This window comes from Crocuta crocuta, unplaced genomic scaffold (assembly GCF_008692635.1).
Source record: "Crocuta crocuta isolate KB4526 unplaced genomic scaffold, BGI_CrCroc_1.0 scaffold162, whole genome shotgun sequence".
In the NCBI taxonomy this organism is placed as follows: Eukaryota; Metazoa; Chordata; class Mammalia; order Carnivora; family Hyaenidae; genus Crocuta; species Crocuta crocuta.
The window spans coordinates 6947456-6974091 of NW_027529433.1; the positions used below are offsets into that span (position 1 = coordinate 6947456).

Sequence of the window (26636 nt, forward strand, 5' to 3'; positions counted from 1 at the left end):
CAGATACACTGTCAAACCTTTTAGTTAGGAATAAATAAATAAATTCTATTGCTTAATCTAGATTAAAATGGTTTTTTATCCCTCATAGCAGAAAGAAGTCTAAAGAATACATATTTAGCAGTTTGGGAACAAATACTACTAGAAGTACCAGGGATCTGTTCAACTTTAAAAAGGCCTTACTCTTACCCTTGGTTGCTACAAAGACTTGCATTTCTGCATGGCTAAACGAAGTGACAAAGGACCCACCCACAAAGGAAGCCTAGTCTGGTAAGAACTGGGAGATTATCACAGATGAAATATTTTTCCTCACCAAGAAAACAGCTATTGCTTTCAACTTTGGATGCCCTTTAAAAATGTGATTATCAAGGAAAAAAGTGAAAGTGAAATTACACAAAACAAGGGCATTTAAAGTAATTTTATAAATTTATCCAAAGGCAGCATAAAGAAAGATGAAGTGACAGTAAGATGAGATCAATTCTCTCATCTTAGTACATTATTAGGAAAAACAAGAACTTCAAAAATATATGGGTTTTTTTCCTGTTTAAATATTGTTTCTTATCATATCTCACTTCATTTTTTACCCATCCAATCCTTCTGAAAAGATGTTCAAGTTGGCCTGTATGCAGTGCAGCCTCACAGGACTCCTGCCCATCTGGAAGGCAGGGAGATTTTCCAGCCAGGGCCGTGGAACAGAGGTGTCAGAGCCGCAGGCTGCAGACCAATCACGATGCCTCCCCAGCTCAGGATGCCAATTCTCTTCCCTAATTAATGAGAATAAGGAGGGGCTAGAATTCCTGTTACCTTTTTCCTTCACTAACACAATGTCTATCTAACCTAAGATGTTTTAATTCAATGCATTTAAATTCTTTGCATGTAAACAAGTCTGAGCAGATGTAATTGTTTATTTGAAATTATTTTTCACGGCACCAGGTTAGCTATTGGTTAAACTTCCAACTTCGGCTCAGGTCATGATCTCATGGTCCCTGAGTTCAAGCCCCACGTCGGGCTCTGCACGAACAGCTCAGAGCCTGGAGCCTGCTTTGGATTTTGTGTCTCCCTCTCCCTCTTCACCGCCCTCCCCACCCCAGGTCATGCTCGTTCTCTCTCTTTCTCTCAAAAACTAAACAAACATTAAATTTTTTTTTTCCAAATTCTTTTTCATTTTGAAGTTTACTACCAGGGTTACCAAATTTGACAAGTTACCAAATTCAACAAAAATTTCATAAACAGCCCTTCAATAGGCATCCAAAGTCCAAACTGACTATTCTTTCCCACAGGGATCCCAGAGGCGGTGTCCCGGAGAACCTCTGGACAGAGGCCAGCACAAAGCACAGCCCAGCACAAAGCCCCCCAGTGCCATGGCATCCCTCCTTATCTTGGGACCCTCAAAACAGAATCCCATTATAAAGAGAAATCCAGAAGACTCCTTAATAACTAGAGATTTGAGAGGAGAAAAAGAAGTTTCTGTGAAGTGAAAAGTACTCAAGGAATAGTGTGTTAAATATGTAGTCATGGAACTTGGGTGGGTAGGAGGAGCTCTCTCCTTGCACAACAGAACCCATAAATATCGACCTCGGGTCCATATAAGAAACTATATCTTCCCAAATCCCCTCATGCTCATTTTCCCAACACTCCAAAATGGGAAGCTTCTTTTCCGTCTTACCTCTAAAGACTTCTTATAAAGATTCATTTGAACCAATGGAAGTTCTCATAAGCGTGTAGCCAAAACCAATCTTACATTTTACCACCAAACTCTTGGATTCAACAACTATTCACATACTCTAAGGACAGTCTTTTCTGTCCTCCTGCTCCACTTCAAACATTTTAATTTGAGTACTTATTTTTGATTACTAGATGGAAGCTTACATGTAGATTCAAAATATCTACACTACTTTACCCGAAACTTCTCCTGGTTACTCTAATCTCTCTTCCCTGGGGAGGACACATGATTTCCAAAGCTATGGAGCTGAAAGAAAACTCAAAATATTTTCAGTGTCTTCCATCTCTCCCATGCTCACCCACTCTCCTGGGCCTAGTTAAATCCCTTTTATTAATAAAGACCGCCTCCCTACAAGGCTTTCCTTGTTAGCTTTTGGAGTTCCCTGTGGGCTAGAGAAAAGAATCTTACTAATGCCAATCAGGTAAACAGGCTCTCAATCACTTTCTGCCGATAAGAAAGTAGGCAAGAAGGCCAGCTATGAGAGTGAAGCAGTTTTTTTCTATCAAATGCATTCAACAAGTTCCATTGTACTTTTAAGTAAACAGAGATGGAAAATCCAATGATGAATTAACAGACCCTGATCCCAGTTCACACTGGATTTTGCCAACATCCTTGAATCCCACTCAACAGATCTCAGAAAAAGAATAGAAGATTTTGTCATTTGCACTCCACCTAGGTCTCTTCAGAACTAAAATTGGACTCAGAGATTCCTTTCTCCCTAATGAGCCAGTGGAGTATTTATTTACTCATTCCTCATTTGTCTCTGAATCCATCTTAATTTTAAGATCTCTCATCTGGGGGGCATCCGGGTGAATCAGTCAGCTGAGCATCCGACTTTGGCTCAGGTCATGATCTCACAGTTCGTAGGTTCGAGCCCCGCACTGGGCTCTGAGCTGAGATCTCAGAACCTGGAGTACTTGGATTCTGTGTCTCCCTCTCTCACTGCCCATCCCCCGTGCTCACTCACTCACTCTCTCTCTCTCAAAAATGAATAAGCATTAAAAAAAAAATCTCTCAGTTGGACATGTGGTTCTGCACAGTCTGCTGCCAGGGCTCCGCAGTCTTTTTCCTACCAGACAGAGGAGGAGGAAGAGGGGTGGGACAGGACAACCCCAGAGGTAGCTACAGAGGTGGTGGACAAGAAGGCTGCTGGCCAGCAGAAGTTCCAGAAGTGGTGAAGCCTCCCCGCAAACTTGCTTTGGTCTTTGAGTTTCTTCAGCCTATTTGATCCACACACTGCTGTCTCCTGTGAAAGCAGCTGGAGCCACCGAAAAGGAAGACCATCATGTGTCCCATAGATAACAAATATCTGCTAAATGGAATTGAGTGGAATTCATTCACAGGTCACATCCCTACTTAGCATCCATCAAACCAGAATGATCTAACATCCTCACTGTGACACCATATGCTGTTTGACTATGATTATCTTTTTGAGGAAATCACATTAGGGATTTGCCCTATGATTACTGTTATAACAACTGCATTTAGTGAGCACTTTCTACCAGGCTCTTTGCTAAGTGCTTTATAGTCATTAACTCATTTAAATATTCCAATTAAATATTCCAATTAAATATTCCAAATATTGGCTGTTCCAATATTGCTACATAAGAATGGCTGAGGAGTGGTGTCTGATTGGAAAGGGCTGGTGGAATGGTTTATAATGAAGTTCAACAGCATAGGCATTTTTCACATAAAATTGAGGAAATGTCAATAGTCTATATCAAACCATAGAGGTATTGCCTCCCAATTATCCCTCGTAGATACTGAGGCTTTCAACAGTTGGAGAACTTTCTTAAAGCTGTATAACTAATATATGCCCAGACCACAGCCTCCAAGCTGTCTGCCTCCAAGCTGTCAATGTATAGATGCTCAGTCATACTCAGGAAGTAAAAGAAATTTATAGACTTCATTTGAAGAAATAGTTGTTATCATTGTTTTTAAGACTGAGGTCAGGAAAGACTGTAAACTTTTTTTAAAAGTAGTGAAATGAGGTGAGTATTACTGATTAATTTATGGAGAGACTTTTATGGAGAGTAATGTTGTAGGCAGGGTGAAAAAGAAGTCCCATTTGAAATCAAAATGTCAATCTCACAAGGTATACTCCCTTATGACAAAGGGCTAGAAGGAGATATTCCAGGAAAAAGACAGTTCGTGACACAGAGTGATTGCCCACAGTCATCTGAGAAGGGAGACAGACCAGCATGGTGACTTAAGGTCAGTCAGACCTGAATTCAAACCCTGGCTCTCACTTTCCAATTCTGGGATATGGATGAGGTATTCAGACTCTCTGAACCTCAAATTCATCACCTTTAAAAATAAGAAAATCCGGGGCGCCTGGGTGGCTCAGCCAGTTAAGTGTCTGACCTTGGCTCAGGTCATGATCTCACAGTTCATGGGTTCAATCCCCATGTTGGGCTCTGTGCTGACAGCTCAGAGCCTAGAGCCTGCTTCAGATGCTGTGTCTCCTTCTCTCTCTGTCCCTCCCCTGTTTGTTCGCTTTTTCTTTCTCTCTCTCTCTCTCTCAAAAATAAACATTAAAAAAATAAAAATAAGCAAAATCCTTCTGTATAGGATTATTATGGGAATTAACAGGAGAATTCATTCATTTAGCAATGATTTGTTAAACCATATACACCAAGCCCTGGACCTCTCAATGAAATAATGTATGTAAATAGCTTTCCTCGGTACCTAGCACACCAATAAATACTCAATAGGTGGTAGCTGTTATTATTATATATCTCTATTTGAAAACAAAATTAATGTAGACAAATACAGTAAAACTGCATTATATTCCATGGCTCATTACTACATAGACTTGGGTCAAATACACTCCAAAAAGGCCAAGTATAATGAAGTAAAATGAAAGCATACATTCCAAATACAAAACAGGGTGGATACTGTCTACACCCAATCAGGATGAGGGTGTAAAGAGGGAAAAAGGAACTTGGCTGCTTCCTCAATACTCCTCGCCCTCTCCACACGCAGATGCCAAGGTCACCACCATCACCAGCACTTCTCATCTGTTCTGTCGTCTGCCAGAGTGATGGAGGAGCTGGGCACAGGGCCAGGTCCATCTGTGATGGCTGCTTTGGCAGCTCCAGTGGGAGTGGGAAGAGAGAGGAATGTGGTGGAGGTGTACATGGGACCTGTCCTACCCCAGCAAACATACCCCATCAGGCTGGTTCAGGTCCTTCAAGTGTAGATCTTGAATGAGGTACTCTATGATGCGTACATTATTGTTCTGAGCTGCAAAGTGGAGGGCATTCATTCCATCCTGAGGAGAGCCAAGGTGGGGGACATAAATACACAATGATCTTAAGACTCTCACAACCCACACTGGTACAGTGAGGACTATCATACCTACCTGATTCTTGGCTCTCTGATCTGCTCCAGCTCTAACCAGCATAAGCATGATCTCAAGACTTCCAGACCAGGCTGCAAGGTGAATTACTGTCAAGCCGTGCTTCCCCAAGAAGAGAAAAGAAAAGTACCTATCACTTGGACAAGCCACAACACCTATTTCAGTCAACGAAGACCAAGTTAATACTGAACTGTTGCAAATGAAGAAATAGGGAGAAATTTTAATATTCATCAAATGTGATATTTCAATTCTATGGGGGAAAAGAATACATTTTAAATGGTGCAGGGACAAGTGGTTCTCCACAGGGAAGAAAATAAAATTAAATCCTGTATCATATCATACACATAAAAAAGCACACAAAAAGCATATATATTCGAATAAAATCTAGTCTGTAAGACACAATGTCCTGATCTACAAGTTACAAAAGGAAAGACTCACGATAAAGTCAATAAACAGATTTTTCAAAATGTATCTTAATAAAGTTAAGTGGTTACTTTCTCTACTGTTAACAAATCAAGAAGGAAAAGGCAATTAAACCAATTGAAAAAGTGTACCCAAAAAAGGTGCTCCGTGTATAGGAGGATTAGGAGGAACTTAACAGAGGACCATGGGGGAGAAGAAGGGGGGAAATAGTGGGGGAGAGGGAGAGAGGCAAACCATGAGAGACTCTTGAATGCTGACAAAAACTGAGGACTGATGGATGTGGGGGGGGGAGGGGGGAGATGGGCATGGAGGAGGGCACTTGTGGGGATGAGCACTGGGTGTTATATGGAAACCAACTTGGCAATAAACTATTTGTAAAAAACTAAATAAATAAATAAACATTAAAAAAAAGAAAAAAAAAGGTGCTCTCGTAAGGTATTAGTGGAAATGAACCATTATGGTTTCAGCAATTCAACAACATCTACTGAAATTTTAAATTCAACGAGCAATTCCATTACTGGTAATCTATCCCTTGAAAATGAGTTTTAGGATGTAATGTTATGTAAACAAAGATATTAATTATAACCTTTAAAAATGAGAGCAAAGGTAAATGTCCACCAATATAGGAATGCTGAATACATTAGGGAACAGTCAACCCACATCATGCAGCCATTAAAAATAATGAGTTAGAGGGGCACCTGGGTGGCTGAGTGGGTTAAACATTTGACTTTTGATTTCAGTTCAGGTCATGATCTCAGGTTTGTGAGACTGAGCCCCACATTGGACTCAGGGCAAAGGGAGCCTCCTTTGCATTTTCTCTCTTTCTCTTTCCCTCTTTCTCTCAAAAAAATAATAAACATTTAAAAAAAAAAAGGTACATAGGTAGACAGATGCTCAATACCTATGTGGATATGATTATGAGCATGAGGAAAAGTATAGAAAGAAACACACATACTCTGGATTGTTAAATGTAGTCACTGAAAAAGGGGTAGGTACACAAAAAAGAAAAAATGGAAAAGATTGAAATTATAAAAAGAATTCTATTATATATACCTTATATGAAATATTTTCTCTATATAAAATTATATAAGTGCACATGTGCATGAAATAGACTATCGGAGACTTGATCAGGACCTACTGACCTTTAGGGATGCTATAGGAAGTTTGACTAATATCCTGAATGAGCAGGAGAAAAATGTGAAAGAAAATAGCTAACAGTTAACATTGACTGTCTCAGTCAGATAAATGATTAGTATCCAAAATCTATAAAGAATTTATCAAACTCAACACCCAAAAAACAAATAATCCAGTGAAGAAATGGGCAAACGGCATGAACATGCATGTTCATCCAGATGACATCCAGATGGCTAAGAGACACATGAAAAGATGCTCAACATCACTCATCATTAGGGAAATATAAATCAAAACTTCAATGAGATACCACCTCAAACCTGTCAGAATGGCTAAAATTAATAACTCAGGAAACAACAGATGTTGGGGAGGATGTGGAAAAAGAGGAACACTTGCACTGCTGGTAGGAATGTAAACTGGTGCAGTCACTCTAGAAAACAGTATGGAATTTCTTGAAAAATTAACAATGGAACTACCCCACGACCCAGCAATTACACCACTAGGTATTTATCCAAAGGATACAAAAACGCTGATTCAAAGGGGCACATGCACCCTGATGTTTAGAGCAGCACTATCAGCGATAGCCAAATTATGGAATTATGGTCACACACACACACACACACACACACACACACACGTATACTGGAATACTACACAGCAGTCAAAAAGAATAAAATCTTGCCATTTGCAACAAAGTGGATGGAACTAGAATGTATTATGCTAAGCAAAGTAAGTCAGAAAAAGAGAAATATCATGTGATTTCACTCATATGTGGAATTTAAGAAACACAACAGTTGAACATAGGGAAAAAGAAGGAAAAATAAGATAAAAACAGAGAGGGAAGCAAACCATAAGAACCCCTCTAAATACAGAGAAAAAACTGAGGGTTGCTGGAGGAGAGTTGGGTGGGGAAAGGGGCTAAATGGGTGATGGGCATTAAGGAGGGCATGAGTTGGGATGAGCAGTGGGTGTTGTATATAAGTGATGAATTAATAAATTCTATTCCTGAAACCATTATTACACTATATGTTAACTAACTTGGATTTAAATAGAACTTTAAAAATTAAAAATAAACAAATACATGGGAAAAATAAAAATAAAAGTTCCATTTAAAACCAAACCAAAAATACTTAAAAATTGGCTGTCTCAGGAAGGTAGAATTGGAGGGTGCTGAAGTAGGAAAACTAGGACCTGCATTCTAGGCCCCAGGTTAGAGAAGTAATAGAGGACAAACATTATGAGCATGATATGTAAAATCAGAAGAAACGGACCTCCAATTCTGACTCTTGTACTTCAAGTGCTGTGATCTAGTTAATGCTCACTTTCAGGCTCCTTATCTGTAAATTCATGTGTCGGCTTTTCTGTTTCCTTTTATCTCTGGCAAAAAAAATCACCCATTACTGTGTTAAAGTGCCTTCCCAAAATGAGCCTTCTCAGCACATCTTATCTGCATCTCCTAATCGACTGTGTTTGTAACCCAGGAAACCAGTTTGCTAGATGTATACAATATGACTAAATAAACAAGGAATGAGGGTCTGTGGGGACACTTCCATTTCTAAACTGTGTAAGCCTGTTGGCATTTCTTTTGGCTGCCCCAGAAATTACATTAATGTATTCTCTTCTTCTCAGGAAAGTACAAGCGTGGAGAAGTGAAAAGAGAGGTCCCGAATTATTGAAGTGTAACTCTAACTTAGTGGTTCTCAACTGGAGGGGGGGGCGGAATTTTGCCCCCAGGGGATACTTAGAGATGTTTGGAGATACCTTTGATTGCCATGGCTGAGGGGAGATATTGGCATTTCGTAGGTAGAAGCCAGAGATACTACAAAACATCCTATAATCCTAAACAGCCCCCCACAACAAAAAAACCACCTGGCCAAAATGGCATAGTGCCACTATTGATAAATCTTGCTTTAAATGTACCTACTCTATAAAATTTACATTTCAGCTGTCACACTATCCGGTGAGTTAGTCTATTTAAATATTTGTAATTCCAGTAAGAAAATGCTTACCAATTTCTGCACTCTTTTTCCCAAGGAACAATGATGTACAATAACTAGTCGAGGTTCCTCAAAAAATGTGCCCTGAATACAATTTCACTCCTTAATTACCTTTCACTGCAAACCCATGCTCTATATTCATTAATACTAAATCCATTTTCATGTATGATCAAAAAAGAGGTCAGAAATATTTTTTATAGAAGAGAAATCACGTTTTGATAGGAGCTCTTTTTTTTTTTTCTTCTAAGAGTTCATGCCTAATTTCAAAGCAGGCAACACTCAAATATTTCAAACACTAATCATAAAATCCAAGAGTCAGGAATTCAAACTGCCATCAACAGGAACGTCTGTGGCCGTAAATTCCAAGTAGAATCATTATTCCTCAGAGGCAAAGAATCACTGCTCACAGAAGTAAATTTCTCCATAGAAAAGTTCATAAAACTATGTCTTATGATATGAAACTGACATGCCTAGGACAGCGTGTGTGCATGTGTCATGTATTACACTCACACTTAAACAGAATGCTCTGTAAAGTGCAAACGGCTCACAGTCAGTGACAACCTGTGCTTATCACCAGTCTGGTTGTGAGAAGGTCAATAACTTCCCCTTGGGAATACTTGCACAGGAGGAGCTTCCCAGAGATAAGCAGCTCTGAGAGCTGATGCCTGTCATTATCCCCCAAGTACCACCTCCACTCGGGAGTTTTCGTTCACTTCTGGAGTAAGATCCTCCATTTATCAGGTGTGCCTGTTCCCAAGATTCAGAGATGTCACCCACTTTGAACCTGGAACTCTTAGCATCTGATCATGCATCTGATCTTTAGCTTGCAATGCCCTGATTGATACTCACGCCTTATAGTCTCAGTCCTTGCTCCCTCAATAGACTGTACACCCCTCACAGCAGGGACTGTCTGTATTGCCAATGCTTCCGGACATAATCACCTGGGGATCTTCTTAAATCAGATTCTGATTCAGGATGTCAGGGGTGGGGTCCAATGCTGCATTTCAAGCTCCCAGGAGGGACCAGTGTATTTGGTCCTAAGATTACATTTAGAATAATAAGAACTTATATGGTGTTGAATCCCCAGTAGTTGGCATTGAGACTTAACCACAGCAGGCAATGAATAAATATTCATGGGGAAGGGGTTTGATTTTTGGCTCTTTGCAAACAGGTGTTAGAGCTTAGGAGACACATCTGCCAAGTCAAACTCAGAGGTGATCACACAGATAAAGAGACTGCCAGGCTTGACCAAACATTATTTTGAATTATAAAAATAATTTTATTAGTTAGGTAGCAATACCACTGTGAAAACTTAGTGGAACTTTCAAGGTGGACTACAGAGATACATCAGGAATACACACACACCCTCTTGGCCAAATTACAAAAAGCTGATGTTAGCTCCCAAATGTATGTTTGGAAAAGCCTCAAAGGGAATAAGTTGGTAACATCTCCAACATTTCAGGAACAAGTGACTTAAACTCTGAGAGAAAGCAGTGGTGTATTTAATATATTAGAAACATGGTGATCCTCAGACATGCTTTTTAAAGGAAAGATGCTATCAACCAGGACAATGGATGTGTAAGTGTTTACTGTACAATTCCTTCCCCTTCTATAATACGTTAAAGATTTGGGTTATGGTCCTGGGTAGGACGGAGTTAAGTATATTGCACCCAGTCTCTCTCACCGAATGTGACTAAACCCTCCAGATAGAATGCAGGGCACAGCTCTTTGAGGACTCTGGGAAGCAAATAATAGCAGGTAAATTGGGGGAGTAAACGAAAACTCAAAATATAAACAGTGAGGGTTTTCTGATTTGTTTCGTTTTGTTTTTGTTTTCCTTTCACACCTTCCAGCTTGAACTCAAGGCAGTGCAAGTCACAGAAGTGTGCCCTGGGTACACACAGAAAAAGTGCCAAGAAAAACCCTCTTTCTGGTCTAAGGAGCAGAAGGGGACCCCACAAGACAGAGAGTAGGGGAAATACTGTTTCTTTTTTCTGTTCTGGCTCCACTGCAGGCAAGCCTCACTCCCAAAGCTGGAACTGTGTGATAGAAGGGTAGCAGTAGCAGTGACTGGGAAAGCACTTAACACTGACCAAGAAACTGTGGTCAGAAGAGCAGGTAGGGTGTGAAACCATGTTGTTTGTCTTCCTCCCTTCATACCAAAGGCAGACCTGATTGTGGGAAGCACACACAACAGAGCTGGGAGGACACCAGGGAAAGGGGACGAGGGGCCCTGGAGCTGGGACAAGTTGGGATGATGATTCTGAAGAGGTAGAAGCTCAAGAAAGTGGGCCCATCAAGTTGTGTGTCTGGCCTCACCCTGGCCTGTACATGGACCTGACCCTACGCAGCATGCCAAAGGCCTGGAATGGTGAACTATGGGGCAGACCACTGCCCAGGTCTCAGACTGGGCCCTGGATGGTACATACGTGGTACAGGTCCAAACAGCTCTGCAAAAGTATGAAAACTGAAGTGACACTGGTGTCAAATGGTGAAGAAATGGGTCCTCCATTAAAAAAAACATCTTTTTTTAAAGATTTTATTTTTAAGTAATCTCTCCACCCAGTGTGGAGCTTGAACTCACAACCCTGAGCTCAAGAGTCGACCAACAAAGCCAGCCAGCCGCCCTAAAATGGACAACAGATCTAAATGTAAAACACACAGCTATAAAAATTTTGGAAGAAAAATATGAGAAAATCTTCATGACCTTAAGTTAGGCAAGTCATTCTTAGTCATTTTTCAAATATTGGTAAATTGTACTTCATCGAAATTAAAAACCTTTGCTCTGTGAAAAGTGTGGGAAAATATTTGCACATCACGTATCTAACAAAGGACTTGTACCAGAATATATAAAGAACCCTCAAAACTGAACAGTAAGAAAGCAAACAACCCAATTTTAACAATATATTCAAATGACTTGAATAGACACATAACAAAAGAAAATATGCACGGTAAATAACACAAGAAAGATGCTCACTATCGTTAGCCATTGAAACCACAATGTGATGTCAATACAAATTTGCCAAATGCAAATTAAAACTAAAACCACAATGTGATGCCAATACATATTTATTAGAAAGGCTAACATTAAGGAGGGGCACCTGGGTGGCTCAAGTTGGTTAAGTGTCTGACTCTTGATTTTGGCTCAGGTCTTGATCTTTAGTTGGAGCCCTGCATTGAGCTCTGTGCTGACAGTGCAAAGCCTGCTTGGGATTCTCTCTCTCCCTCTCTCTCTGTCCTTTCCCCACATGCTTTGTCTCTCTCTCCCTCAAATACAAATAAACATAAAAAAAGAAAGTCTAACATTAAGGAAAAAATGAAACTGCCAAGTGCTGACGAGGATGTGGAACAAATGGAATTCTGCTATGTTGCTGGTAGGAATAAAAGGCACAGACAATAAAAAACAGTCTGGCAGCTTCTTGTATACGGCTTACTATATGAATATGACCCAGTAATCTCACTCCTGGAGATTTATACTGGAGGACTGAAAACGTTAGCCTACATAAAACCTGCACATGAATGTTGATAGCAACTTTGTTTTGGTGTTGTTTGTGAAAAAAATTTATATTTAGATTCAGACAGATGGACTCAATTTAGATGATTCCAATTTTGTTGGCAACATCTAAAGCATCATAGTCAAAAGCCAGTGGAACATATGCTTTCTTCTCTCTATTGGGCCTGATCAGGGTGTTGATCTTGGTCATGTCAATGTGGTAGAGCTTCTTCACAGCCTGTTTGATCTGGTGCTTGTTGGCCTTGAATCCACAATGAACACAAGTGTGTTGTCTTCTATTTCCTTCATGGCTGCCTCAGTACTCAGGGGAACTAGATGATGGCACAGTAGTTAAGCTTGTTGTTCCTGGGGCGGTCTTTCAAGGATATTTGTGTGGCCTTCGGAGATGCAGTGTCTTAGGCCATCAGAAGGTAGGTGGCATGCGGAAATTCTTTTTTGTGTGTGACTGTGGAAGTCTTTCCGCATCACTTTTTTGGTTTTCAAAAGGCTGCAGCTTTGGGAGGGGCAGGGGCTTCCTTCTTTGCCTTTGGCGCCATCTTCATGAAAGCGAGAGCAGCTTTATTTGCAATAGTCAAAAACTGGTAACAGCTTCTTCAATGGGTGAAGGCACGAACAAATTGTGATACATCTGTATACTGGAATAGTAGTCAGCAATAAAAAAGGAGGAACCATTTTTTTTTCTTAGTTTATTGTCAAGTTGGTTTCCATATAACACCCAGTGCTCATCCCAACAAGTGCCCTNATTTCTCCATATCCTCGCAGCATCTAGAGTCAAAAAAGGAGGAACTATTGATACACACAACACGAATGAACCTCAGAAAGATTTTGCTGAGTGAAAGAAGCCAGTGTCAGAATGTTATATACTAAATGATATAATTTATATGAAATTCTCAAAAAGGCAAAATTATAGAGATGGAGAAGAGATCAGTGGTTGCCAGGGTAAGGGAGAGTTTGGGTACAAAGAGGCAGCATGAGGACATTTTATGGGTGATGCAACTGCTCTGTATGTTGATTATAGTAGTGATTACATGTATTAAAATTCATAGAACTGTACACCAAAAAGAAAGTTAATTGTATAGTCAATTTAAAAATTAAAATAAAAATTCACTGTATCGAGGTTTCAATGTCTAAATAAAAATAGATGCTTGGCAATCTGGTTTATTACCAAATCATCTTTTGCAGATTAACTAACACTGCAAAATAACCAATTCCAGACCCAACACAACACATTCCTTAAGTACCATAACCATAATGCAACTTATTACCCTCACACAATTGGAGTGCTTTCAATGCCAATTTTTAATAAGGGGTACTTCTTCATTCTGATTCTGTTACATATCAATCAGCTTGCCCATCAACATCAGACTAATAAAACAGAGAAGGATGTGCCCCACTGGTAAAACAAAGAGAAACTTTTATCACTATCAAGTCTAGACCATGTCTATGCCAACAAAACCAACAAGATGATGTGACTTCATTCATTCATCTTCCAAAGATTTACCAAGCACATATTAAACCCAGGCCCCGTGAGAATAAAGGTAAACTAAGTGCTGAGTTTACCCTCCAATGAGTCAATCCAGATAGAAAATGAATGGCCCTGTGAAAACATTCTCAACAGTCAAAGAACCACAGTGCATTTGATTAACAACCAAGAACTGTGATCCACTGGATTCTAAAAACCAAGGCTATCATCTTTCTCTTCAACTGGAGATAATAAACGTGATGATAGGTATATCCAGCCCAGGTGGTTTTCCTGGTGCCATGGTAAAGTATTAAGTGAAGTTGGGAAAAGTAGGTAGAAAATTCCCAGGGTGGGTTTTGATATCTAGACAGACAAATAGTTAAGCTTATTTCTGGCTAATAGCATGGTCTTTGGAACCAAGTAAACCAGGTTCAAATCCTGCCTCTCCACCTTCTTAGATGTAATTCTTTGGGCAAGATATTTAACCTCTCTGTGTCTTAAGCTCTTCATATGAAAACTGTATTACAATAACACTTTTCTCACAAGGTTTGAGGCACTAAATATCAAAGTCCTAAGACTGGTGGGTGCCTAGCATATAGTATCTATTTAATAAGCTTTGCTTATTGGAGTTCACAGAGCACAGTCAAGATTTAATGTCTCTGAAGCTAGTTAGCTTCTGTCTTCCACATCCCAAATTATATTCTGGTCAAATTACCTTATACTTAAAAATGAATATCACTGGCCATAAAGTCAATATGGGAAAATATGTAAAAACCTAAGTCCTATAAGTAATGGCTAAACAATTTAGTTACCAAACACAAAGAATATATGATGTGAATATTCTCCAAAGAGAATGTCCCAAGGTGAAAACTACATTTGGAAATATTCTGGTATATGAGAAAAAAAGATGACTGAAGTGACCATATTTTCCCCATACACTGGTCATGCCAATCCATTCTACCAAAGGAAGATAAACTTACCTTATCAGCAACATCCACTCTGGCCTTGTGATTAAGCAAGAAATCCACCGCCGATAAATGATTCGCCCCCACCGCAAAATGCAGGGCTGTGCGGTTCATCTGAGGAAACATAATTTGTGTTTTCAGTCATCTAATTGTTATTTGTCCTCTTTATGATTCCTGTTTCCTAAAAAGCCATAATTTTCTATCTTATGTTTATATTTGCATCGCATAACTCATCATTGATTGTAACAATATAATGGATTTCAACAAAAAAGTAAAAGTTGTGGGGGGCCTGAGTGGCTCAGTTAGTTGAACAAGAATTGAGGTAATGATCTCATAGTTTGTGAGTTCGAGACCCACATCAGGCTTTCTGTTATCAGCACAGAGCCTGCTTCAGATCCTCTGCCCAATCTCTCTGTGCCCCTTCTCCACTCTGAAAGATAATAAACATTTTTTTTAAAAAGCAAAAGTCATATTTTCCCCATATGCAATTATTAATAACAGTATTTTTTTTGTGGTTAGAATATATTGATGACGCAAAACAAAAATTTTCATAGATGTTCAATCCGTATATGGTCTTTTTTGTGAAATTTTTTGAACTGTAAATTTTACAGAAACAAATAAACTGCTTCAGAATAAAAGAAATAAAAGGTTGAATTCTAGACACTGTTTTTTCACCAAAGAAGGTGCCTGTGCATGGATATACTCCTTTGTTTCAAATAAATAATTTATTGCAAAAATTAAATATCTGATATCTTTGGTAGCTAAACTGATGGTAAACTAAGTTTGCCAAAACATGAGTTATCGTGACATTGTCTGCAATCTAGAGCTGTGTTCTAGTATGTCAAGCCAAAACAGCATCCAAGATAATTCAATAAAACCACTTACATATATTTTTTCATCTCTGTCACCACAGATGTTAAGCAACTCTACAAGTAACCATGTCAACAATTTGCTGTAAACTGGACTAAAAGAGATGTCATTAGAAAGTATAACATGGGGCACCTGGGTGGCTCCGTTGGTTAAGTGTCAGACTCTCGGTTTTGGCTAAGGTCAGGATCTTGCAATTTGTGAGACTGAGCCTTGCATCAGGCTCAGTGCTGACAGTGCAGAGCATGCTCGGGAGTCTCTCTCTCATTCTCTCTCTGCACCTTCCCTAATTGTGCCCATGTGCATGTATACACTCTCTCACTCTCAAAATAAATAAACTTTAAAAAATAGTATAATCCAGGGGCGTCTGGGTGGCTTAGTCGGTTAAGCGTCCGACTTTCGCTTAGGTCATGATCTCACGGTTCGTGGGTTCAAGCCCCGCGTTGGGCTCTGTGCTGACTGCCAGCCCAGAGCATGGAGCCTGTTTCAGAGTCTGTGACTCCCTCTCTCGCTGCCCCTCCCCTGCGCACACTGTCTCTCTCTCCTAGAAATAAATAAAACCTTAAAAAATTTTTTTAAAAAATAGTATAATCCAATTTATCAGGAGTTCATGATAATTTGCTTTGCTGACTGTAGGTTAAAGTGCCCTACACTGTGCCCTAAATGATGCTTCATTTAGCATTAAATCTCTCTAAATACTTTATTATAAAAATATTTATAAATATTTAAAATATCAGGAAGTTATATGTGAAAATTTTTCTTAATTATTATAAAGGTACATTAGAGAATCTACTCCTTGCTGCTTGGAAAATGCTTATTGCTTTTCTTTTTCAACAATTTATGTAGATATTACTTTCAAACGCCCTTGCTTCTTCTTTTTTCACTCCCTTCCCTTGCTTCCTTCCTGATTCTTTCCTTTTGTTTTTGTTTTTGCTTTTGTTTGGTTCCTAAAATTGCTATGCTGCAAAACTTTGCTATCATTCTACTCTTTCTAGGATGTCTATGGACAATAAATACTAAATACAACCATAACACATCAGACGTACACATGCACACAATATACACATAGACATATGAACTTCCATATGGACACAAATATATACCTCTCACATACACACATGCACAACTGGTAAACATCCTTCCACTGCATATGATGCATGACTTCAATTCTTATGACTTCACTTCCTGGGATAGATTCAGGCTTTGTGGAACCTAAACTCTACACTCTTTAGGGAGCCCTTTCTAAAACCAGTCAGAGCTGCATTGATGGCAGTTAAAGTTTCTTACTTTTTCAGATTTAAAAGAAACATATAACCATGATATTGCTAGAGCTAGACTCCCCCTCCAGTACCTTGGAAGGGGTCTGTATGCGTAGGGGCCCTAAAACTTATACTTCATTTAGCATTAAATCCATCTCTGCAATCCCCTTGAACCACTTGGACAAACTGTGCTAAGCAATTAACACAGCCCCCACTTTGATAAAGCTTGCCTTGAAAAGCTGTCAGGAAATCTCTACAAAACCAAGCAGTAGGGAATCCTGTATTTCTGGCAGTGGACTTCTCTCCTAAACCCAAGCACTTGAAGAACAATTAAGAGCCAGGTTTTAGAAAAGGCTCCAGGGCCTAACATGCAAATGCGCTGTATTTCTAAAGCAATAAAATACACACCCATGCTCTCCCTTGGATTTTAAATTTGCAGGACTGAACAACAAAGGACATCACTGGAGAGAAACCAGTGATGAACTGTGTAGCAAAAGATGTTCTGCCTTTCCAGAATGTGTGAGGCCAGTGATGCACAGGCTACAATCCAGGACCAAGTCCAGGCCCATAACCCTGACAACTGACTTTACTGCCCACCCACACATTTTGTACAGCACACAAAGGCTCCGTATATTTTCTCTCTGATAAGATAAGTTAAAACCCTCAGAACCTATCCCGTGGCTTGATCCCATCTTTAGCTTAAACATTCTGGAATTACCAACGAAGGAGCTGCCTCTCACATCATCCACCACAATCCTTTCAATTTTTACTATTATTTAAATTGGACTGTGTAAATCCAAGCCACCGTTAGAGCAGTCACTTGTCACATCTGTGACTTATACTCACATCGTTCACAGCATTAATGTTAACCTTCTTTTCAAACAGCTTCTCCATAAGATCCAAATTATTGCTTTTCGCAGCATTCTGAAAGCTTCTCTCATTTGGCAGTACTGAAAGCAAGCAAGCAAAGCATGACTGAAGGAAAGTAAGGGGGATGAAGAAAAAAAAAAACCCTCAACTGGTAACTTTAAAAACAGCCTTGAGCCTTTCACATTTTGCTGTTCTAGACATGGGAACTTTTTATCAATATTTTGCAAAGCTGTATTACCAAGATTCCACTTTGTGTTCACAAGTATTTTCACACCCTTAAAAATATTTCCTTGTCCCAAACAAAACATCATTCCCAAGGACCACCCTGAAGTCGGCAATGCAGTGTCTGCCTCTAGGAGGTCGGGGTGTGGCCACAGACTTTCTGTTTTGTTTTGTTTTTTAATAAAATGTTTGTATAAAATGAGACAGGCAGGAGCCCAAATGCTCCAGACGAGCTTACAGAGATAAAATTGTTGTCTGCAGAAGCCTGTGCACTTACCAGGCCAGCAGAAACAAATCCTCAAAACGCAGCACATCACATAAGTGTACACTAAGGGTAAAAGGGACAAACGTGTTTTGTTTTCATTTATATCAAAAGAGATAAAAAGTGATTCACACCTACTATAAACCTTACATATCATACACATAATACACATACAGGTGGCAGGTTTTATTAAGTAGCCTAGGGGAGATTTCAATATTTATTAAGTTATTTTTTATGCTCTCTCATTGTTTCTTTTTTTTAACATTTATTTTTGAGAGAGAGAGAGAGAACAAGTGGGGAGGGTTAGAGAGAAGGGGACAGAGGATCCAAAGCGGGCTATGCACTGAGGGCAGTGAGCCCTATGTGGGGCTCAAACTTAAAACCACGAGATCATGACTTGAGACGAAGTCAGACGCTCAATCGACTGAGCCACCCAGTCACCCTAGTTTTTTAAAAATGTAGGCGAACTGGAGGGTTCTCATGGGACAACCCCAATACTGGGGGGTAAAGTGAGAATTAGAATGACCTGAAATCAGCAACAGACAATGTCTAAAAAAAAGACCTCTAGAGGAGATTTTGTGGATGTGTTGCCAAGTAGTTTCATAACAATAATAATAATGCTAATAACAACAAACACAACAATAGATGTGACAAAAATTTTTTTTAAATTTTAATATTTATTTATTTTTGAGAGAGAGAGACAGAGAACAAGTGGGAGAGGGGCAGAGAGAGAGACACACACACACAGAATCTGGAAGGCTCTGAAGAGCAAAAAATTAAGGCCTCCATTAAGAGCAACCTCGGGCGGCACGTAGCCCCAGTCCCAGTTCCAGGAAAAGCCTCAGACTGTTCAAGGCTAAAGCCATCCTCGGACCGCCCTCAGATCAGCTAATCAAAAAACATTCCTATGGTCTGAGTCAAGGCTGGGAACTGCAGATACAAACTAGCCAATTTCTCACCGCTCGCCTGAACCCCACATGGGCCCTTTGAACTCACCTCATAATTGGTCATTTTCAAAGGATTCTCAAAAGTTATGATTGGGTCGCACCAAAAGTAATGAACACCTCACAGATACTGAATGGTCAAAGCTGTTACCATGGGTGCTGGACAATTGTAATTGGCGCTTATGTGATGATGCTATATGTACAACGTGTGCACTGTAACACCACCGTCCCTTACCCCATAAAAGCCCTGCTCGCTATTGTTCGGGGCTTCACCTTGCTGCCATGACACCGGTAGGCTGGTGAGCCCCTGCTCGAGCTTGTAATAAAGACCCTTTTGTATTTGCATCGGTGCTGGCTCCTTGGACGTCTCTGGGACTCGCGATTAGGGCACAACAGCTCCAGGCTCTGAGCTGTCAGCACAGAGCATGACGCAGGACTCAAACTCATGAATCTCGAGATCATGACCCGAGCCAAAGTCAGATGATCAGCTGACTGAGCCCTCCAGAAGCCCCTGCCAAAGACTCTTTAGAATGCTACCAAATTTGTCAAAGACTAGGAGCATCTTCATGGGAGAAATGTACATTCATTCTTTCTATCACCTGGATCCCCCTCTTCCTTTCTACTCTTCCTGTTGTCACCACTCTAAGTGATTTCAACATCCACATGGATGACAAATCCGATACCCTGGTCTCCTACTTCCCTGAGTCTTTCACATACAATAATTTTTTCCCTCCACGTGATCTCAGTCACCCATTTTCAGGGTCATACTCTTGACATCATCAAAAAGCACATTACCTCTGACATCTTCAAGAATCCCACTGGCTGACCACCACCTCATCCATCCAACTCACCTGCTCTACTTCGCCCAGTCCCCAGATTCTAAAACCTCATCAAGTCCTCCAATCCACTGTTCTCACCAGCGTTTCATATTTTTCATCGCTTATGTCCTTAATCTGCTTCTTACTCAGTTTAGTCCATCACTGAAATCACTTCTATACAAACACCTTCATGTCTCTTGCCACTCTCTTTTCTCATCAGACTAGCTGGCAGAATCCTAATTCTGAGATTAAATTCAACTGCTACCTGTTCCATTTCTACACCCGAGCAGCTGAATAGTACTGGAGAGAAACACACCACCGTGCTGCATGGCTAGTGCTCATCAGTACAGGGTTCTCCTATCTGAACACACGGATAAGTACACAGCCTGGCCTGGGTGCAGTTAAGGTGAGGTCTGCCCACGGGATTGAAAGAAGAAGGGACAGTAGGTTACGTGGGGCTGGGTCAGTGAAAAGCTCCTGTGTCACCCTCCAAGTGCTCTCTTACCGTTTTATCTACCCTGAAAGCCATGTGTTTAAATGCTGCAGTGTTGTAGCTGAATTGTATTTCCTCAAAACTTATATATTGAAGTTCTAACACCCAGTACCTGAAAATGTGATTATATTTGGTGATAGGATCCTTTTTTTCTTTAATGTTTATTTATTTATTTTGAGAGAGAGAGAGAGAGAGTGAGAAAGGATGAGCAAGGGAGGGGGCAGAGAGAATCCCAAGCAGGTCCTCCGCTGTCAGCACACAGCCAGACGCAGGGCTTGATCCCAAGAACCGTGAGATCATGACCTGAGCTGAAATCAAGAGTTGGACACTTAACCAATTGAGCCACTCAGGCACCCCTGCTGACAGAGTCATTAGAGTTAATTAAAATGAGGTCATTCAGTATGACTGGTGTGCTTATAAGAGAGGAAATTTGGATACTGACATGACACAGGAAAGACCATGTGGAGACAGAGGGAGGAGATGGGCATCCACAAGCTAAAGAGAGAGGCCTCAGAGGAAACTAAGTCTGCTGACACCTTGATCTAGGATTTTTAGGCCCAAAAACTGAGACAAATTCTTACTGTTTAAGCCACCCCACCTGTGGTACTTTGTTACAGCATCCCTGGGAAACTGATACAAGGGGTTACAAGATAGCAGTGCCTCAGTCACTTTGGTACTGGGAGACAATTCTCCATGGGTCTCTTATGTTTCTCTACATCTAAGCAGAAGCACTGACAGCTTTTGTTCTAGACCATCTTTTCCAAGATGTATGCACAGTGAACTGCATCAGAAAAGATAGATCAAAATGCTTCTCTGGAGCATGGGGCTGGATTGCTTATGGCTTGCCTTAAAGGACAGAGAGAGAGTAAGTACAGCATGCTTCCTGCCCATTAGAAAAGATTTGGGTTCCATAAGTGCAGGATTCTTCTGGAACACAACCCATGGTGCTTTGCATCTCCTTGTGGAACCGGGGCTTGGAGAACTGACACAAACACTGATACTCTGGCTACTGCTCGTACTGTGAGCACTAAAATCCTCTGTCTGATCCAGAAGCATCTTCTGCTAGCATCCATGATGCTGTAGTAGGCTAACTTGTTAGCTTGCAAGTAGAGTAAAATCATGGCCTCTTTATAGTTCTTGACACATAGGTTCCTGAGAAACTATTAAGAGCAGAGACCCTCCTGTTGGACATGTCATCTGAGCAAGAAGTAGTAGATCTTTATTATATTCAGTCACTCAGACTTAGAGATTATTTTTTGCTGCAGAAAAAATTGGTCTATGCTGGGGCACCTGGGTAGCTCAGACAGTTAAGCATCCGACTTCAGCTCAGGTCATGACCTCATGGTTCATGAGCTCAGAGCCTGGAACCTGCTTCTGATTCTGTGTCTCCATTTCTCTCTTCCCATCCCCTGCTCGCACTCTGTCTCTCTCTCAAAAATAAACAAATGTTAAAAAACTTTTAAGAAAAAATTGGTCTATACTGACTATACATGTTAACATCCTACACATAAATAACATACTCCTAAATTCCTACCCATTAATCTCATATAGGATCTCATCACAGCAATCCTATGTCATTTCCCTAGCATTCTATTCTTCAATTCCATGACCTTTTCTTTCTTTTCAAATGCTTTAATCTACTAATTTGCCTACTTTAGTAATCATGATCACCAGTATCTAACTCTCAGTTAATAATATTGCATAGAGAAAACATAAGCAGTTGGATAATAATTCCCATATTTTCTCACCCTTGAGTCTCCCAACCTACCTACCTACTTTTACACCCACACTCTCTGCGTTTACTACTCTTACAATCAATGAAGCATCCCTGTGGCTACCCAAGGCCAACTGCTCCACTTGGGCTCTGGATCCCACCCTTCTCGTCTTTTCAATTATTTCACATATCAATCCTGCAGAAACTATCCTATTCTCCTCTGCATTCTCCAGTGGACCATTCCCCTCAAAATATACAGAGATGCTATAATACCTCCAATGAAAAATACATTCTCTTAGCTTCACATCCTTTCCAGCTGCCACTCCATTTCTTAATCTCCCACTGCTCCCCGCCCCAAATTCTTACCTGTTCTATAATTGCTGTCTCTTCTTCCTTACCTCAGTTTCATCTCACCTCCATGCTAATCAGTTCTCATTCCCATCACTTCACTGAACCTGCACTGATCACGGTCACTCCATCTTGCCCCAAGCTAGTCATCGCCTTTCTTTGTGTGCATTAAACTCTTGACAGATTTGACTGAGGGCCATGCTCTCTTTATAACATTCTTCTCCATGCCTCTGATAGACTACCTCCTACTTTTCAGTCTCTTTTACTAGTTCTTCGTCCTCTGCTTGATCTCTAAATGTTGGAGCACTGTGGGGTTTTTACGAAATTAAGAACCTGATGAGGTAGACATTATCACTTCTTCCAGATGAGGAAAATGAGGCTTAGAAAAGTTAAACCACTTGCTCATATCTTAAAGACAATAAGTGATAGAACTATTCCCGGCAGTTAGAATCCAAACACCAAACTTTCAATCACTGCAGAGGTCCAGGGTGTCAGCATGAAAGTGTTCTACTAAAGAGGAGATTCAAACTGCACACTCTGGGCACACCTGGGTGGCTCAGTCGGTTAAGCGTCCCACTTTGGCTCAGGTCATGATCTCACGGTTCGTGGGTTCGAGCCCTGCATCGGGCTCTGTGCTGACAGCTAGCTCGGAGCTTGGAGACTGCTTCAGATTTTGTATCTCCGTCTCTCTCTGACCCTCCTTTGTTCATACTCTCTCTCTCTCTCTCTAACAAATAAATTTAAAAAAAAAATTAAAAACAACAACAACAACCAACTGCCCACTCTGTCAGATACTTTGGCTAATGTATTCTGTCACTTAGACCAGACTTTTCTCAACTCTGTTCTTGTTCCCACACACCCCTGACCCTAGCTCCTTGCCCCTATGTATTAATCAATGGAAGTGTTCTAGTTCCTGGTCTTTTCCCTCCTGGGTACATCGCAGGGCAAATCAAGACCTTATGGTGTCCTGAAATATGACACATACATTCTATTCTGCCCCTGAAGTTAAATATCTTGTTCCTTTTCTCCCACACACATCTATAAGAAAAAATAATTTTGAGCCAACTTCTAAGACAAATTGGAAGCACCATACAAGATTCTTCTTAATCCATTAAATCAATGGCTCTTAGCTCAGGTTTCACAATAACATAAACTGGATCCCTTAAAAAAAAATTCCGAAAAATCATGTCTGACCATCCAAACCCGTTTCTCTTGTCATTCTCTGCCCCTGTGCCCTACTTCATTTTTTCTTCATGCCACTTGATACTACTCTACATTATATTACATTTGTTTACTTTCTCAGAATCTGTTTCCTTCACCAGAATACAATATCCATGATGAAGCTGAAATAACTCCAGTGTCTAGTGCTAGTAGGTGTTCAATAAATATTTGCTAGATGGATGGATGAGAGGATTGGAAAGCCACCATCCACCTCTAGAACAATATTACCAAGAGGGATAGTATGCCCAGTATTATCAAAACTTCCAACTTCTCATACATACACATAAACCACATATTAAAGAGGAAAACCCTGGAAAAATTAGAAAATATTTTGAACTGAATTAAAATAAAAATAAAATATACCAAAATGTATGGGATGCAACTAAAGCAGTGCTAAGAGGGAAATTCATAGCATTAAATTATTAGAAAATAAGGTCTCTTAAGTTTCTACCTTAAGGAAGTAAAAACTTCAAAGCAAAAAACACCTAAGTCAAGCAGACAGAAGAAAAATAGCAAAGGTAAAATTAATAATCAGTGAAATTGAGAAAAGATAGAGAAAATCAATGAAAACAAAAGCTGCTTCTTTGAATACATCAAGAAAATCAATACACCTCTAGCAAGACTGACCAAAAAGAGAGAAAGAGAGAACACACAAATTACCAATGTAAGGAATGAAAGAGAGCAGAGCATTACAGTTCCCATAGACATTAAAGGAATGATAAGGGAATATTATGAACAATTCCATTCATATAAATTCAATAACTTAGATGAAATGAAATAATTTCTCAAAATCCTAATTCCTTAAAGATTATACAGATAACCTGACACAGGAAGAGGAAAAACTTCCCAAGTCATCTTATGAGATCACCAATTTCTTGACTCTTCAACCAAAGACATTATGAGAATAGGAAACTACAAGCCAATGTCCCTCCTCAACATAGATGTAAAACTCCCTGAACCAGCATGGTCAAATCGAATCCAGTGATACATAAAAACTTCAACACACCAAGTAAGGTTTATCCTGAGAATGCAAGACTGTTTCATTATTTGAAAATCAAGCAATGTTATCTACCATACAGGTAGTCTAAAGAAGAAAAATTATATGATCGATTGATGCAGAAAAAGCATTTTAAAAAACTCATCATCCATTTATGATTATAAACAAAACCCAAAAAATCCTCTCAGCAAAGTGGGAATAGAAGGGAACTTCTTCCACCTGATACATAGCATTTACAAAGAAACTGACAGCTAACATCCTACTTAATCATAAAAATGTAATGCTTTCTTTGCCCAGGAACAAACAGAAATGTCAGTCTAACTCTTTTAAACACAGTGCTGGAAGTGCTAGCTAGTACAATAGAGCAGTAAAAGTAAATTAAAAGGCATACAGATTGGCAAGAAATCAAAATGTCTCTAGTCTAGTTGCAAACAATTTTATTATCTGCATATAAAATCCAAAGGAATGTACAAAGCAGCTCTAGAACTAATAAGTGAGTTTAGCAAAGTTGTAGGATTCAAGGTCAACACATAAAAATCAATCATATTTCTATATACTGGCATAAACAAATGGAACCATAATTTAAAAGAATACCAATAGATTTTAAAAATTATAATTAAAATGATTAAAAATCAAAATACTTAAGTATAAATCCAACAAAAGGTCTACAGTCTCTGTAATAACCCCCCCCAAAATACAAAAAACTGATGAAAGAAATTTAAAAATTCCTAAATAAATGAAAAGATATAAGATATCATGGATTGGAAGACTTACTACAGTAAAGATGTCAATTATCTGAAATTGATTGATAGATTTAATGCAATTCAATCAAATGCCAAAAGGATATTTTGTAGCTCCAGACAAGCTGATTCTAAAATCTATATGGTCAGGAAAAAGAACTAGAATAACCAAAACAGCCTGGAAAAAGAAGAATAAAGTTGGAGGAGTCAGAATACTTCTTATGAGTGTACCATAATCAATACAGCATGGTATTGGCAGAGAAACACAGAGATGGATGGAATAAAATACAGGGTCAAGAAATAAACTCTCACAAACATAGCCAACTGATTTTTGACAAACGTTTAAAGTCTTCGACAATGATGAAAGGATAACCATTTCAACAAATGGTACTTGAACAACTGGACTTTCAAAATGAAAAAAACAACCAACCAACCATAACCCCTGATGTGAAACTTCATTCCTTACACAAAAATTAACTCAAGACAGATCATAGATTTAAAACGTACATCATGAAACTATAAAACTTTTAGAAGGAAACACAGGAGAAAAGCTTCTAAAATGGGGTTAGGCTATGTGGCCGCCGCAGCAATTATCACTGCTTTTAAACCACTTCTTATTCCCTTATTAGTTTTATTGTCTATCAAACCTTGCACCAAAACCAGAAGGTGGGCTGTCACGCTCCCGCTTCATACTCATCTAAAATATGTCTCGTACGCAGAAAAGCTCGTGAAAATATTTCTAGAATGAATGGATGGACAGATGGACGAACTAAACAGACATTACTAAGGAACTGGTGCTCTTAGTCGCTTAGTAATGTTCTTAGTAACAGCCTGGAAATCATTCTCAACTTTTGAACACTCTTCAGCAATGTGCCTCCGTTGATGCTTATGTTTATTCTCAAGGCACAGAAGACCCATCCCATGCTTTCAAAACCTAAGCACAGAAAGATTAAGTGACTTAAGGCCACACAATAAATCACTGCATGAGTCAGGATATAGAAGATGACAGCATATAAAGCTCTTTCCGTATTTGCACTAGGCGTAATCATTTCTTTCAAAACAAATAAATGAACCCTCTTCCTTAAATGGAAAGAGCAGCTCTTTCCTTACAACCACAGTCGAGGCTTCACGTGGAACAAAAGTCGGAGCCAAAACTTGGGTGGGGGGATTGCCGAGCGGCCAACGAGCCCCCAGGGGCTGCGGTGGCGGAGGGTGGGCGCGCATCCCCGCGGCGTCCTGAGGCGCCGCAGCCGCCCGCCGCCCACCAGGCGCCGCCACCGCCCCGTTTGCAGCCCGCGTCCCGGAACT

The 26636-nt window shown here is 39.9% G+C and overlaps 1 protein-coding gene across 1 annotated transcript in view; it reads right to left on the bottom strand.

The window, feature by feature from the left end:
- Positions 1–26552, bottom strand: part of ANKDD1B (ankyrin repeat and death domain containing 1B) — a 59760-nt gene extending 33208 nt beyond the window's left edge. Inside the window, exons 1-5 of the mRNA XM_077759842.1 lie at positions 26439–26552; positions 17546–17674; positions 14589–14687; positions 5085–5183; positions 4890–4994 (exon numbers count right to left, since the gene is read on the bottom strand). Coding sequence (XP_077615968.1) covers positions 4890–4994; positions 5085–5183; positions 14589–14687; positions 17546–17674; positions 26439–26552 — 546 coding nt within the window. The remainder of the gene's footprint in view (positions 1–4889; positions 4995–5084; positions 5184–14588; positions 14688–17545; positions 17675–26438) is intronic.
- Positions 26553–26636: the final 84 nt, after the last annotated feature.